Source organism: Centruroides vittatus, unplaced genomic scaffold, assembly GCF_030686945.1.
Source record: "Centruroides vittatus isolate TY-2023 unplaced genomic scaffold, ASM3068694v2 contig_397, whole genome shotgun sequence".
NCBI lineage: Eukaryota > Metazoa > Arthropoda > Arachnida > Scorpiones > Buthidae > Centruroides > Centruroides vittatus.
Window position 1 is genome coordinate 1,729,392 of NW_027122212.1, and position 15,000 is coordinate 1,744,391.

Below are 15,000 nucleotides of genomic sequence, written 5' to 3' on the forward strand. Positions count from 1 at the left end.
TTATTATTTTTATTTAATGAAAGAATTTTAGTTTAGTGTTTTTATGACTTTTCAAAAAATTAAAATTTAAATGCATATTGAATGTTATTAACAGTTTTTTTAAATCTGTTTATTTAGTCAACTAATCTTATAATATAACCAAGTTGATAATGATAATAATAAGTGCAGAACCCAAACGGTTAAGATTTGAAAGATGAAATTTGGTACACAGGGTACGTCATGAGAAGGCACACCAAGAAAGGATTTTTGGAAATTATCCCTGTGGAGGAGAGGGAGAGGGTTAAGGATTATTTTATAGAATTCGGCTTTACTGTACTATTTTACATTCGGTTTTTTGCATTTTTTCAGAAAATCAAACATATTTTTAGACCATGTAAAAATTCTGTAATTAGTCTGGAAACGGGGGACCTAATCTTGCACCCAGTGAAAACGGGTGAGATCGGCTATAATCTGCTAATACTAATCTCTGCTATCGTTACTTTTTGCCCAAGCAACACCGGGCTCATCTGCTATTATATTATATAAGTCACAAATATATATGTAGGACTTGCCAATTTAGCAGTAAACAGAAGTATAACAAAAAAATAAAATAATACTAAAAGATAGCAAAAACAATTCACACATGTTATTTTTGTTTTAAATAAATCACAAATAAATGAAACTATATAAAAGTTATGATATATATATAATGTTACAGTAAAAATGCGTTTTAACTAGTTGAAACTAGTTTTTACTGGATGTCATTGTTAAAACCTGTTTTGTCTAGTTAAAACTAGAATTTACTGCTGTACATGTTTTGATTTTAGATAAAACTAGTTTTAACTTTTAACATTAGTTAAAACTAATTTTAGCTACATAAATATGTTTGGGGGAAATAAATAAAGTGATAATTGGGATTAAAACATTTGTATTATTTAATACGATATTTATTGAAAATATTGGTCACACATCTGTGTTATTAACATTAATTAATCCTTTGTCCCTGAAGGCACCGATCGATCGGTACCCTGGCTTTTTAAGCAAAACTTCGAGGGTACCGATTCATTGTTACTTTTGTAAATATCGATTTTTGTAAAATTCATTAACAACAGATATAATCTCATTCGATATGAAGTGAATAAAGTATAATAATTCATTATATTAGTTGATAGCAGTATAAAATTTTGATTTCAAACAAATGTTTGATATAATGTGCGATAATTTCACGAATAAACATACATGCATAAGTGTTATATCGAATTGTACAAATCAATATTCTGTCTTTCTGGCTCAGTGCCAGCAAACAACTATATAACTAGACAATGTTAATTTTCACAAAATGTTACAAATTATCAAATTTATGTGTCAGTTCTGATATAAATTATTTTTTTTCTTATAAATTTTTCTAATCAAATGTATTGAAAAATATTGTATTTAAAACTAAAGATATTAATAAATGTAAGTGATATTTTTCATATAGATATAATGATAATTTGATTTTTGGTAAACTTTTAAAATAATATCACCTAACTGACCTATATTGCCTTAGGAGGGATCGCAAAATAAACGTAAACAAGATGTCGGGGGAAAAAGGTTAAAGCGATACGAAATTCATTATACACTACAGGAACGTGTTAGCTGAATGACCTTGGTCGAAACAGTTTTTACTAAGCCATTTTGTTAAAACCAGTTTTGTCTAGTTAAAACTAGTTTTAACTCAAATTCATTTTGACTAGCAGTAAATTCTAGTTATAACAATGACATCCAGTAAAAACTAGTTTCAACTAGTTAAAACGTGTTTTAACTTAAAAACTATATATATGTATGTTACAGTAAATTTTTATCGTAGATTATATATATATATATAATCTACGATAAAAATTTTTCATTAAAATTAAAGAAATTTGATGTTGACAATATATAAAAATATATTAAAAATAAATGTAAATCTATTTTATATAATACATAATGTAACTTTTGTTTTGCTTTGTTTATAATTTTTATTACGTCTTTTATATTTTGTTATTATTTTATTCAGGATCATTTATTTCTTGTTATCAGGAGGGTGGAGTACAATCATCTCTGACATTTCCAAATGTACAGTACTTAATACATAAATATTGTCAAGTTCTGATTTTTACACAACACTAAGGCGATGAAATATCTTTAAGTGATTGTGAAAGGGTTAAATGGAAATTATAATTCAGTTTACCAATAATTTCAGATATTGTATTTGTGTTTTTATTGATCTGATTAGATATCAGTTTTCTGTTTAAGGACTGCCGATGGAGTGAAATAGTAATTGTTCTTTCATCTTTGTTTCACAGAAACCAAAAGTATATTGAAATTACTTTTAATGTATTCTAACTGTAGTCTAATGTATTCTAAAGTAAAATAAACATTAAAATGTGTTTTATTCATAACGAAACTTCCTGATCTTAGTAAACTTTCTCAAGACAGATCATTAAGAATACAAAAATATGTATTCTGTAATAATGGCATTATGAATCCAACTGCAAGAAGTGCCAAGTTAATAATAATCAGTAGTAGTGGAATATAGCTTGATTTTAATTTGGTAATCATTTGGCTTTAATCCACACCAGACTAATTTTATACAAATATGTGGAATCTGCTGGAAAACGTGCAGATTTTATGGTTGTTCACTGTTCTACCAGGGTGAATTGTGTCTAGTCACTCCACATGATCTTCTATAGTAGTAAGGGAAGTCAATGCACAAAAGCAATGCCAGTTGAATTTCCTGTCAGTGGCAAGCAATTACTGATTGTGGAAGATCTTATAAGAATAGCAATGTACTAACTTTCTTAGTACCTTCCACACTGTTCTACAGGATATACACAATTACTGTGACAGTGTACTGTACATGTATTACTGGAGTCTGCAACATTATTCATTGACTGTTCAACATTTGTAACATTAACTTTTCCAATAATTTGTAAAACAATAGGTTTGCACTCTCAACTGAGTGAAATTTAAGATATCTAGTTTTCTCAAATCGAGTGATCATTCTCCTGAGAGCTGGTGGATTTAATGGTTCTTGGCATAGGAATTGCTCATTGTAAAAATTTAAGTGCAGCAGCAGCATTGCCATTGTTTTCATAAAGTAGTTTCTAACAAAGTGATGACCATCATAATCAATAAGAATGACATTCAATAGTTACAGCCAAGTTCTGGGTATAAATTGGCCATAATGTGTGCTTGTGCAAAATGCATTTTTATTGCTTGTAGTACCAAAAGTGCCATAGTGGTGAGTTTTGATTTTTTTTTCTTAATAGAAATGTCACCACATCAGATTTGGTTGCATTTGGCATGCCAAATATCTCTATAGACAGACATGAATAGGGAGAATTTAATTATGACCACTCAGAACTTCATAGTCTATGTCAGGTTATAAACCTGATATAGAGTATGCAGAAACCGCAATAATATAAAAGCCCCTGTGTGTGTATGTGTGCGTGTGTGCATTCCTTATAACTCCTGCAATTTTTGTCCAATCCAGATGAAATTTATGTTGATGTATGTTGGATTTTTCCACTGTTGTTTTTCATAACAATTTGATTATGCAAAAAATGCATATTCTGAATGCTATAGACATTATACATGAACACATAAGTCATGCATTGTGACAATGTCACAATAAATGTTTTAATTAAAAATACTTATTTGAGCTAAATTTACTGCTGTTTTGAGATTTAAAAATTGATTTTTCAAGATGAGTCAGTGTATACATTTGTGGCTCAAATGAATGAATTCAAAAATTGGTTAACTCATGATGATGATGATGATGATGATGATGATATTTGTTTGGATCATTACATCACTTGCCAAACCTCATTTAGTGTTAAATATGATGGAATTAAGGCATTTATGAGGCATACCAATTGCAAGGAGCACAAAAAAGAAGTGGATCTTCTCATTTACCTTTACCCCCTGGACATCACATCCACCAATGAAGCAATTTCCAAAGATGATGACTCTAGATGACACAAGTGGATAGTTCTTTGAGTAAAAGGAGATTGGCTGAAATTTCTTTGAAGGTAGTGTTGCAATATTAACTTTATCTGAAATAAGATTACAAATTTATTTTGTAGTACACAATAAAAGCATGCGTATCCACACACAAATGGAGAATTTTCGGGTTTCTTTCAAAAGATTGATTCTTAATTTTCCATCCTTAAGCTTGATGTTTATTAATTAATGAATGTACCATGCTCATAATGTAAATCATTAATTTTTCTAAAATAAAATTAACTTTAGAAAGTATTCAAAAGAATCAGGAGAAATTTTGGCAGATGCAACCATAAACAATACTAAAAATTGTTAAGTTCAAATATGTGTGTCTTTTCCACATGTAGTTTTTATTCTGTATACCTACTCTTATTTTATTTTTCCAATGCTAGAAATGTATTGCTTATTTGTTTATTTTATTAAATTTAAACTGTTTGCCAAATTATTAAATTTTAAAAAACAGTTCCAGAAAAATGCTTTTCTAACCTGTATAAACAGGTTAGAAAAGCATTTTTCTAGAATCTTTTTGGTAGAATCTTATATCAGGAGGTAATATCTCAAATTGTTTTAAATTCATAAATAAAAATAAAAATGGTCTGTTGCACTCCTTAATAGATTTTTATTCTTGCTTTACATAAAAAAATATTGTACTTCTCTTTTCAGCAGTAAAAGTTATTGCCATTTTTCTTCCATCTAGACATTCATAAAATCTTTCAGGAACTGCATGCATGTTTTGAAAGAAATAAAAGCAGTAAATAACACAAATTCTCAAAATATCACCAACCAAATACTACAGGCAAATGCAACTAGCAACTAGCATGTGATAATTTAACAAAGAAACAGTGTAGAGAATGCATTCAAATGTACACAGATATACAAGGTCTACAATTCCCAGACTGGCAACACTGCACCTCTCATGCTAGACTTTCTACTAAATGTAATTTGGTGAATTCCTTCAGATGTTCTCTATGAATGTGCAAAAACTGATCTTATTCAGTTGTATTGTCTTGTCATAATGCATCTTGTTTGCAAGTTCTATAGTGACCATGTTATGATCATTAAAAATGCAGCAATAGGAAAAGGTCGTGTTCTGTGTCAAGATGAGCAAAACTACAATGCAGATATTTCAGATCATGAAAACTGTGAATGGAGACAAAACTATGTCCTGTACAGAAGTGTTCAAATGGTTTGCCTGGTTTAAGAACAAGTGAGAAGAGATTATGGACAATACAAGACCAGGATGTCATCCACTTCCAGAAATGCAGAAATGGTGATGTTGGATAGATGAGTAATGCTGAGACCAATAAAGACAAGTTGGGCGTCAAATAGAAGACAGTCTAGATCATCTTTGAACAGGATTTGGGAAAGAAAGAAATTTGTGTGCACTTTGTATCTCATACATTGACAAATGAGCAAAAAGCACAAAGAATGGCATGTGCTAAATACCTCATTGCTATGGCTGACAACAATCTGAACTTTCTGGATATCATTGTCACTGATAACAAGTCTTAGTGTTTTCAATAAACCCTTGGACAAAAAGACAAAGCATGGAATAGAGGTTGCTGTCATCTCTAAAAAAGAAGAAAATTCATCTCCAGAAATCCTAGGTAAAAGTAATGTTAATCACATTTTTCAAAAGAAAGAGCATTATCCACAAGGAATTTGTACTGCAGGGTGTCACAGTCAATGCTGTGCACTATAAAGAGGTCATGTAGCAACTGTAAAAAAATTTGTCATGTTCAACTGGAGTTTCATCAGCATAGCTTCTGGCATCTTTTCTATGATAATCCCATTGCATATTCATTGTAGCTTGTAAAGTCATTTTTGACCAAAAACATGCTGGTTCAGCTTCAACACCCTTTATATTCTCTGGATCTTGCTCCCCCTGCTGATTTCATGCTCTTCCCCAAGCTAAAGATGGCCTTGAAAGGAATGTGTTTCAAGGAAGTTCAGAACATCCAATACACTGTGCAACTTGTTCACATGAAGGTCAAGCAAATGAATACAGTTCCTTGGATTCATTTTTAATCAATCTCCCTTTCCTTTGCAGATGTTCATTTTAATCAATCACCCTTTCCTTTCCTGTTGTTCACACATATCCCTCCACACTTTAGCATCTCACCTCAACTCCATCCACACTTGTTGATTTACCATTTTTCAGTTTCCTGACAGCATTCATAATGTCAGTCACAAAAAAAAATGTCTACCATCCTCAATCACATTATTCCATATTTCATTTGTTTCCTCATTCATCTCTGCTCTGCTCTTTGCCAACAAACACTCAGTGTTCATGTCATCTTTCACATGCTGAAGCTAATCCCACAATAATAATTTTTTTGTAAGTTTTAGCCTGTATTCATCATCTTTGCTGATCAGTTATACATGCTCCAGATCTCTTTTTCTCTCTCCCCATCTATTCATCATTCATATCTCATAGATCATTAAATAATGATCTCAGCTACATTCAGCTCCTCTCATGATTTCTATGTCTTCCACCAAACAACTCATTCATTCATCGTATATCACAAAAGCTATCATACTTTTCAGACTCATAGTACAATTTTGCAACATGTACGTACAAATGGATAGCTCTGTTCAAAAAAATACCTATAGGTCTCACTCCACCTACAGCTGACCCAGCTTTTATCATTACCATTGAATTGCCACAAAAGTTTTGAAAAAGTAGGGAAAGACTGGGAGGCAAGTGAAGTGAACCATGTAATCATGGAATTCAAGCAATTTTTTTTTTTTTGCAACAACTTCAAGATTTATGAGGTTTAAATGATTTGTAAAAATTCTTTTGGTTCTGGAATCTGAAGTTGTTCTATGTTTTAATTTTGATACAGAAAATCTGAAAGAAAAGTTTTCTTTTTTTTTCTGTAATTTGAACAAAAACTGTTTTTTTTCACTTAATTTGAATGTGGAGGTATATTTCAAACTGGACAAACTTCATTTGTTACAGAATTTACACTTGGAGTGAGAATCAAATTTTACTAATGCTTTCTCATAAAAATAAAGAAAAGAATCAAAATCATAATTCAGTTGATGACAAAAGTCCTTTGACATCAAAACCACCAGCAATAACATCCACAGTGACAGTTTAAAAGAATATAGGGAAGTAAAATAACAAATGCAGTCAACTCACATTAATATAAATTGCTAGGGGAATAGTTTGTTAGTTCAGTTTATCTGACCCTAAAAATTTGTATTAATGATTTTCAGAGTCAAGCTCAAAATTGTATAATTTACATTAAAAATTAATAGGCAATCAAAATCTTTAAATTATGTAGTAAATTAATTCAAAATATTATAAAGTTAAATAAATTAATGATCTAAATTACTTTCAAATCAAAACCAGAAGGTATTTGCCATTTAAGCATGAAGCAGTATTTCAGAGCGATTAAACAAAAGAAAGCTAAAAGAGTTCTGTTTCTTTTACATCAAGGACCATTGGCATCAAGGATGATAAAAACATATTTTTACTACTGTTATGAAAGTTTCAATTTGTGACCAATGTTAAAATATACATTATATAGTCATGGACTATGTAGCACTATCAAAATGTAGATCAAAGGTTGGTATCAGAATTTTAAATGTTTTTATAAGTTATATATATATAAGGTTTTTCATTAAAATCATTATTATTGAAATTTTTGTTATGAATAGTCTATTTTGGGAACAAATGTGCATAGCAAGCAGGGAGTTAAGCCACCTACAGCTGCCATAGGGCTAAGTCCCCTTGTTTTAATTATAAAGTTTATTGAAAGAAATGAAATTATTTTTGTTGAAAAGTTATTTTTAGCCATATTTAATGCCGTACAAATTTATTTTTTCACTTTAAGGTCCACAAGCACAAAAACCCAGTTTCATAATGATATGAACTAATGAAGGACAGAAGATATGCCAGAGTTTTTCTTGTCAAAACTATATATTCATTGCATTGCCAAACTGTTATGAGTATACTTTGGCCATATTTAATTTTGAGAAAGCCATCTGAAGCCAGTTTTAACAGTTGTTGTTGAGCAAAAAAATTCTTTGGCATTATTACAACATTGGTATTAAATCAGTTTCTTACAATTGCTAGTGTTCAATTACATTGGCTGCATTAAACTTTTATGCAAACATGGTCATAACAGAGTTCAATCAATATCTATTAAACATTTTGTTTATAAATTTCTTTACATTTTTCTAGTTACAAATTAATTTTAGAATAGACCTGTACCAATCTTACGCAACTTGGTGACAAAAATGTAAAAATAAAATAGAGTAATCGAGATTTTAAAAGTGCTTCAAACTTTCATGTACCTCTGGAAAACTTGTACGACACTTTGGGACACACTTCTCTAAAGCATCCCCAGCATGTTTATTGGGTTTAAATATGAAAGTATAGCTACTCATTCATACTTCAAATATTCTTTATCACAGAATTTATTGACAGCCTGAATTCTGTAATCATCCTACATTGGAATTTTAAAGTATCAGTATAGCAATATTGATCATTGAAGACATTTTTTGTAATGACACTTAAACTCATGTAGGCTCAAGAATTCATTCCTATTGAACAAAGGTGTGAAATGGCATGTTTAGACATACCATCTCAGATCAATACATCATTACCACCAAAAGCATGTCCCTGATCTTGAAGGATAACTGAAAATCTTTATTTTCTGGATGATATTGCATTAATATCTAAATATATAAAATTACATGTCCTGAACTGATTGATTCATCATTGCCCAGAGCAAACCGCTGAACCTAAAGAGGTGAAATTTGGTACACAGTTAGGGTATGTCATGAAAATGCAAACTAAGAAGGGATTTTTGGAAATTCCCCTGTGGGGGATTAAGGCTTAACCTGAAGAATGGCTTCTACTGTACTATTTTAGATGCAATTTTTTGTTTTTGATAGTAATAACTTAATTTCCAAACACAATATTTACCAAATAATCCAACACTAGCAACACCAGCTCATTTGCTAGTAGTTTTATAATTCTAGATATTCTTGATACTTCAGAAATTAATAAAGTTATTATTGTGATATAAATGATCTTGTGTGCAGATATTCTCTTTCTTAACATACTAGCAAATTAATCTAATAACTGTCTTCCTACAATTTTTTACTTCATTGAGTCAATATGCTTAAAAATGTGTTTAACAAGAAATGGCAATCATACCTTAATTGCCATTTCTTGTTAAACATACATGGCTAACTTTTTGAGTGTTAATTTTTTAATAAATTACTACTAAAAAGACTTCAGTTACTGACCTCTTCTTCAGAATTGTATAGGAGTGCTCTGATCTTCCCTGCATTTCTACAGGTTTTGACACACAATGGGGACATGATATGATGCCAAGGATAAATATCACATACAGTATTAACTGTTTCACTTTCCTTAACCCTCCATAATGCCAGTGACGTATCTCTCGAACCTAAATATTAAACAACTTAGAAGAAAAATATGTATCTTCCCTTCTTATATTAAAAAAGAAATTTAACTTACCAGTAACTAAAAACTCATCATCAATCCATGTTATATCAAATATCCAATCCCTGTGAGCTTCCTTAAATTTGTAAAAATTTAATCTTGCATCTTTCAAACATATAGGATTTATAAGATCTGAAATCGTACCTCTCCCACACAGACAGGATCAAAAGTTGGCAATTTATAGACCATCAGATCGTTGGCATTCAGACCACCGGTGGCGAGCATTGTCCTAGATGGATTGATCTCCAGAGCATGCATGCCGCAAGGATTCTCCGGTTGCACTTTGTCTTCACTGCCCATCAAGCTAGGAATCTGCACCATCTTGTTAGTGATAACGTCGAGAACCATTAACTGAAAATTTAAAATTTTAATTATCCAGTGCGCTGTTTCAATCCATAGAATTTGGGATTAACAGAAAATTTTGACTCTATTTCAGAAAAAGATACTAATAGGAAAATATATACACAATCATATAACTAAGAAATTTAGTTTTAGATATTTTAAATCAAAAACAAAGTTGTCAAATGGACTTTGTTGATACTTTTATGTTATGGATCTGCATGTTGAATTCCGGTATCATGCCACACAGTTGTGTTACTTATGAACCGACGCAACATAATTGATTTATAATTTCAAGTGAGGAATTTGAAACATGAAAAAATTAAAACCTAAGTAAGAAATATCTGTATTGAAAACTTCAAAAATAATTTTATTATTTATATTTAATCTCAGAATTATGTTTTTCTTGTGAAATATTTATGTAGGAAATATAAAACTTATTATCCATCTGCAAATTAGTCCATCTGTTCAGCATTTCAGGCTTTTTTCAATTTGTTAAAGCATGAATAAGATGTATTTCATATTCTGCAGGAATAAGGTATATTACATTCTCAGTGCTTTTTCATAAAGGATAATAAAATATAGTGTCATAGGTGAATTGAAAAATCTGACTCATTGTAAAGGGCAATGTCATTTCACAATGAGCCTGGCAAGTTAAAGAATCATCTTGTATTTGCTATTTAGCCTGATACTTCTTAGGCATAATGGAATTGGCCCACACAGCTTTAGGCAATTAAAAAGGAACTTGTTTTTTCAGTTAGCCTGATTGATTCTAGGCTTACTGCAATGAAACTTCTCTGCAGCAGACTTATTGAAAACAGAACCAGCATAACCTCTCGTCACTACCTCTCTCCCCTTTTTGTCTCATAAGGAGATGGCATAACATTGGATTCACCAATTTTGATCAAACTTTATGCAGATTTAGTGCATCTCCAATGACTGACATATGTCAAGCAGTAAGGTGCATTACTCAAAATTAAATGAGAAAATTGAGATTGAAAATTGTATAATCACTTCAGTGGCGTAGCGTAGTGGGGGCGGCAGGGGCAGCCCACCCTGGGCGGCACTTTAAGGGAGCGACAAAATTTCACAATAAATAATAATAATACCTAAATAAGGGGGCAGCAAAATTTTCCTCTCGCCCCGGGCGGCTGACACCCATGCTACGCCACTGAATCACTTAAAATCTCCAGAATTTCTATTGTTTGTAGAGTAGCTGGTGGCTCAGTGGGAAGCATGCCAGTTTCATAATTAGGAGATTGGACAACGAACTTCCTAACACACTGTAAAATCAGACTCACTTCTACCTTGAACCAAACAGTGCTAATATTTCTTCTTTAAAATCTCCTCACTAACATTTTCAAACCTTTGGTTTGAAGTTAGGAGATTGGTCTTTCAAATCTTGTTAGTAAGAGTAAATTTTGTTTTTTTTTTTCCTAAAATTATAATTTATAGTTTATTTTTGATATTTTCAAATTTATTACATTGTCAGAAAGATTTATTTATTTTCATAATTCTGATTTATTTTCATAAAACTACAAATGTACCATAAACAGAGTAATAAAACAATAAAATTAACCTGTTTCAACTGACAGGTAGACGTCAAAAACAATTAAGAAATGCTAAAATGCTCAATTTAAAAACAACACATTTTCTGTATTTTCATATATATACTTAATCCATCAACAAAGCCATCATTTATCCTAAATGTTTCTATAATTGTGTCTTTCTTTGTTAAACAACAAAAAGATGGTTTCCACATCTGCTAACATTGATGGCATAGAAATTTGTTCTGTAGAAGAATCACTGTATGACAATATTGTAAAATCTAGATTTGTGGTCATTTCAAAATGGCCACAAAGTGAAATTTGTGTTGTGGCACTTGTAATAACAGCCACAACACATTGTGGCTAATTCAAAATGACCACAAAGCGAAATTTGTGTATATAAAATAACAACAAAGAAGAATAACAAGTACAGTCAAACCTGTTTTTATGCGGTCAATAGGGACCGCATAAAAAAAGTCTCACATAGAAAATAACTCAAAACCGTACGAAATAGAATTTATTGACAACAGATGTCAGCACTTGACTGCATCGTCTGGTCTATCGTCTGTTTTACATATTTTTGTCCAGGTGGTGTTTTGTTGACTTAAAAAGTAAATTATTTTATTTTTCGCATATTCATGCAATAATATTACTATAATAAGTGCATTTATGCTATAATAAGTTTATTTAGCTATAATAAGTCAACGTGAGACATGACGAATCGCACGAGACTAGTCGCCAACTATACCGCACAAATAAAAACTCGCACAAAGAAAACCGCACAAATTAAAAATTCGCATTAAAAAAATCGCACAAATAAAAATCGCACATAAAAAGAGCGCATAAAAACAGGTTTGACTGTATATATAACAGTAAAAATAAACAAAATTTAAGATATATATAAGTAAAAACTAAATATAATCTGATCTGTTTATATGTTGCAGGAATATGATAAAAGTGGGGATTTGATCAAATCCCTAAGGGAGATGATCAATTCACTGAAGATGTTAAAATAAAGGTTCAATATTGACATTTCCCTAATTAAATGAAGTGATTTGATCAAATCTCTAAACTGGTTTCATGAAATGACAAAAAACAAATCATCAAAGTAAGAAGTACTTATATGAAAAGATAGAGATAACGCCAAGTTTATTTATTTGGTTAAATTTACCTATGGTGGCAAAATGGCAGCTCATCTCTGATTCCAGTAAATAGAACGAACAGTGGGGACGCACATTCTAACCTAACTTAACCTAACCTATTCTAATAAATTACCATAATTATTGCTAACCAAATTATTAGAATAGGTTAGGTTAGGTTAGTGTTTGCAATTTGCCTGTTGACAACTTACAACCTATCCTTCGTATCGTGGTTGCATCAGCTAACATTCAGAATGTGTTATGGCTTTTCTTAATCACCACAACGAATAGTTGTCAAATATCATGAAAGCCACGACACAAATTTTGCTTTGTGGTCGTTTTGAATTAGCCACAACGCGTTGCGGCTGTTTTTACAACTGCCATGACGCGAATTTCACTTTGTGGCCGTTTTGAAACAACCACAACACATTGTGGTCGTTTTTTTTCGCTCAATGAGCGATTTCAGTCTTTGAGCCTAACATATATATAAATGTGAGGACATTTGTTTGTTTGCTATACACTCCTAGGCCATATGACCAATTGCTATGAAAGTTGGCAGTTACATTCACATATTTCTAACTTAGATAATGTCATACATCGCACTCCAAAATATTGATTGGATTTCTATCTACATCTGATTTGCTGATTTACACATACTGCTATCTATTGGCAAAAAGTTATAAAAATAATAAACTAAATATAATTCTTACAAAAAAGAATATAATTTTAAAAAATATATATTGTATTAACTTAATTACTGCAATGACAATGATTTAGTGTGAAATACATGTGCTATATCATTACTTCATTACTGAGATAGGTAGCATATAGCACTTGCCTGTGTGGAATCAAAAATGTTACCCTGTGGAAAGTTTCTAGTAAGTATATAAGTATTTAATTTTGCATAAGTGCCATCCTGGCTACCCAAGCGGCTAAAAACACTGAACACTGGTAGTTAGTTAGTTGTAGGTTCAGGCATGGCCATATGGACTTTCCCAGGTTTTCTTCATGTTAGTAACACCTAAATAGGGTCCAGCCTCCCATAAAAGTCTACCTGGGATGCATCCCCCTCAGCACATCACTCATATGTCACATTGCCATAACCTAATAAACCAAACTAATTCTAATGAGTGATTATTTATTGTGACATCGTCACAATGCCAGGCTGCAACTTTTAGTCACAATGTTCTCAATTCTTTTACTGGTGGTCTTCCACTGTACATCATACTTTTCCTGTTAGGAATAGAGGCATGCCAGTTATCTATCTAATTCCATTTAAAAGAAAATTTTGAATTGAAGTAACATGACTTCCAGTTTGTAACAGAAGTTTATATATAGTTAATCTGACCTCCTGCTCCTAAGCTTTCCATATTTGGTCTCAATTTTCATCTATCTAACTCCTTTCTCAAGATTAAAGAACGACAGACAGCCAGGCAGACCACAGTCAGAATTTACAGGTCTAAAATTTTTTAAAGTTGCGGCCCAATAATTTTCCTATAAAGGCTATATTTATGAGAACATAGTTTATATAATCTGTTGCAAAAATATAAACACTTCATTGTCACATAAAAGCAATTAATCTTGCATGTTTACAAAATATTTTTATTTAAAACAAGTCATACAAAGTCTTTTGGATGTTAAAATTAGCAACTTCAATCACATACAGGGCGATCACAGTCTATCCAACAAATATCAGTTTTCAAATATTAATAGTAGACCAATATATAGCAGTAGTAATTGATCATATTCTCATCTGGGAGGAGGTGAATGATTACTTTTAGTCAAATTACTTCAACCCCCTTCTACAACAGTCCCTTTTTTCTATCAGACCAGAGTATGGTGGCATTCAAATATGAAAATTACATAATGCAAGGTTACCAGCATTAAATATTTGGTCCATTTTTTGCAAAATTTGATTCACTGGCAATTACCATTTGATGTTCGGCTGTGAATAGTATAGTTTCTTGGGTTAACATTAGGAAAAAATATGATGCATTAAAAAATTTAAAATATATTTTCAATTGGTGCCTACTTGACCAATGAAATTGTGCCATTTTGTGCTGTCTCAGTATTTTGATAAATATGACAATAGTAGGCTGAAATAAACTCTTTATATGATTTTTGTTTTAATGTTTGTTATATTATAGTATTTGATTTATATAACTACAAAGGTTATCTTACGTAAGGGTTTATCACACCAAGGAAATCATCTAACACATTTTAAAAATTCTTTACTCCTCAACAGTACACAATTTAAACAATTTTTAAGATATGTTAGTTTGGTATAGATTGGTTACTCGGTGTGATAAACAACATAAGATAACCTTTGTAAATACAGTAGACCCCCTATAACACAGTAGATACATTCCGTGTTGTATGAGTCACTTAAATACATGAGCCAATCACAGCTCGACACATGTGCAGTTTAGGGGCTATGGCTGTTTGAAAGGTTTTCTTCCATAAAATTAATTGATTCTAGACTAAT

At 31.3% G+C, this 15,000-nt stretch overlaps 1 protein-coding gene across 1 annotated transcript in view; it reads right to left on the reverse strand.

Annotated features, from left to right (window-relative positions):
- DCAF12 (DDB1 and CUL4 associated factor 12-like protein) overlaps positions 1-15,000 on the reverse strand; it is a 41,591-nt gene that overhangs the window by 12,054 nt on the left and 14,537 nt on the right. Inside the window, exons 2-4 of the mRNA XM_067271394.1 lie at positions 9,635-9,841; positions 9,506-9,566; positions 9,271-9,434 (exon numbers count right to left, since the gene is read on the reverse strand). Coding sequence (XP_067127495.1) covers positions 9,271-9,434; positions 9,506-9,566; positions 9,635-9,841 — 432 coding nt within the window. The remainder of the gene's footprint in view (positions 1-9,270; positions 9,435-9,505; positions 9,567-9,634; positions 9,842-15,000) is intronic.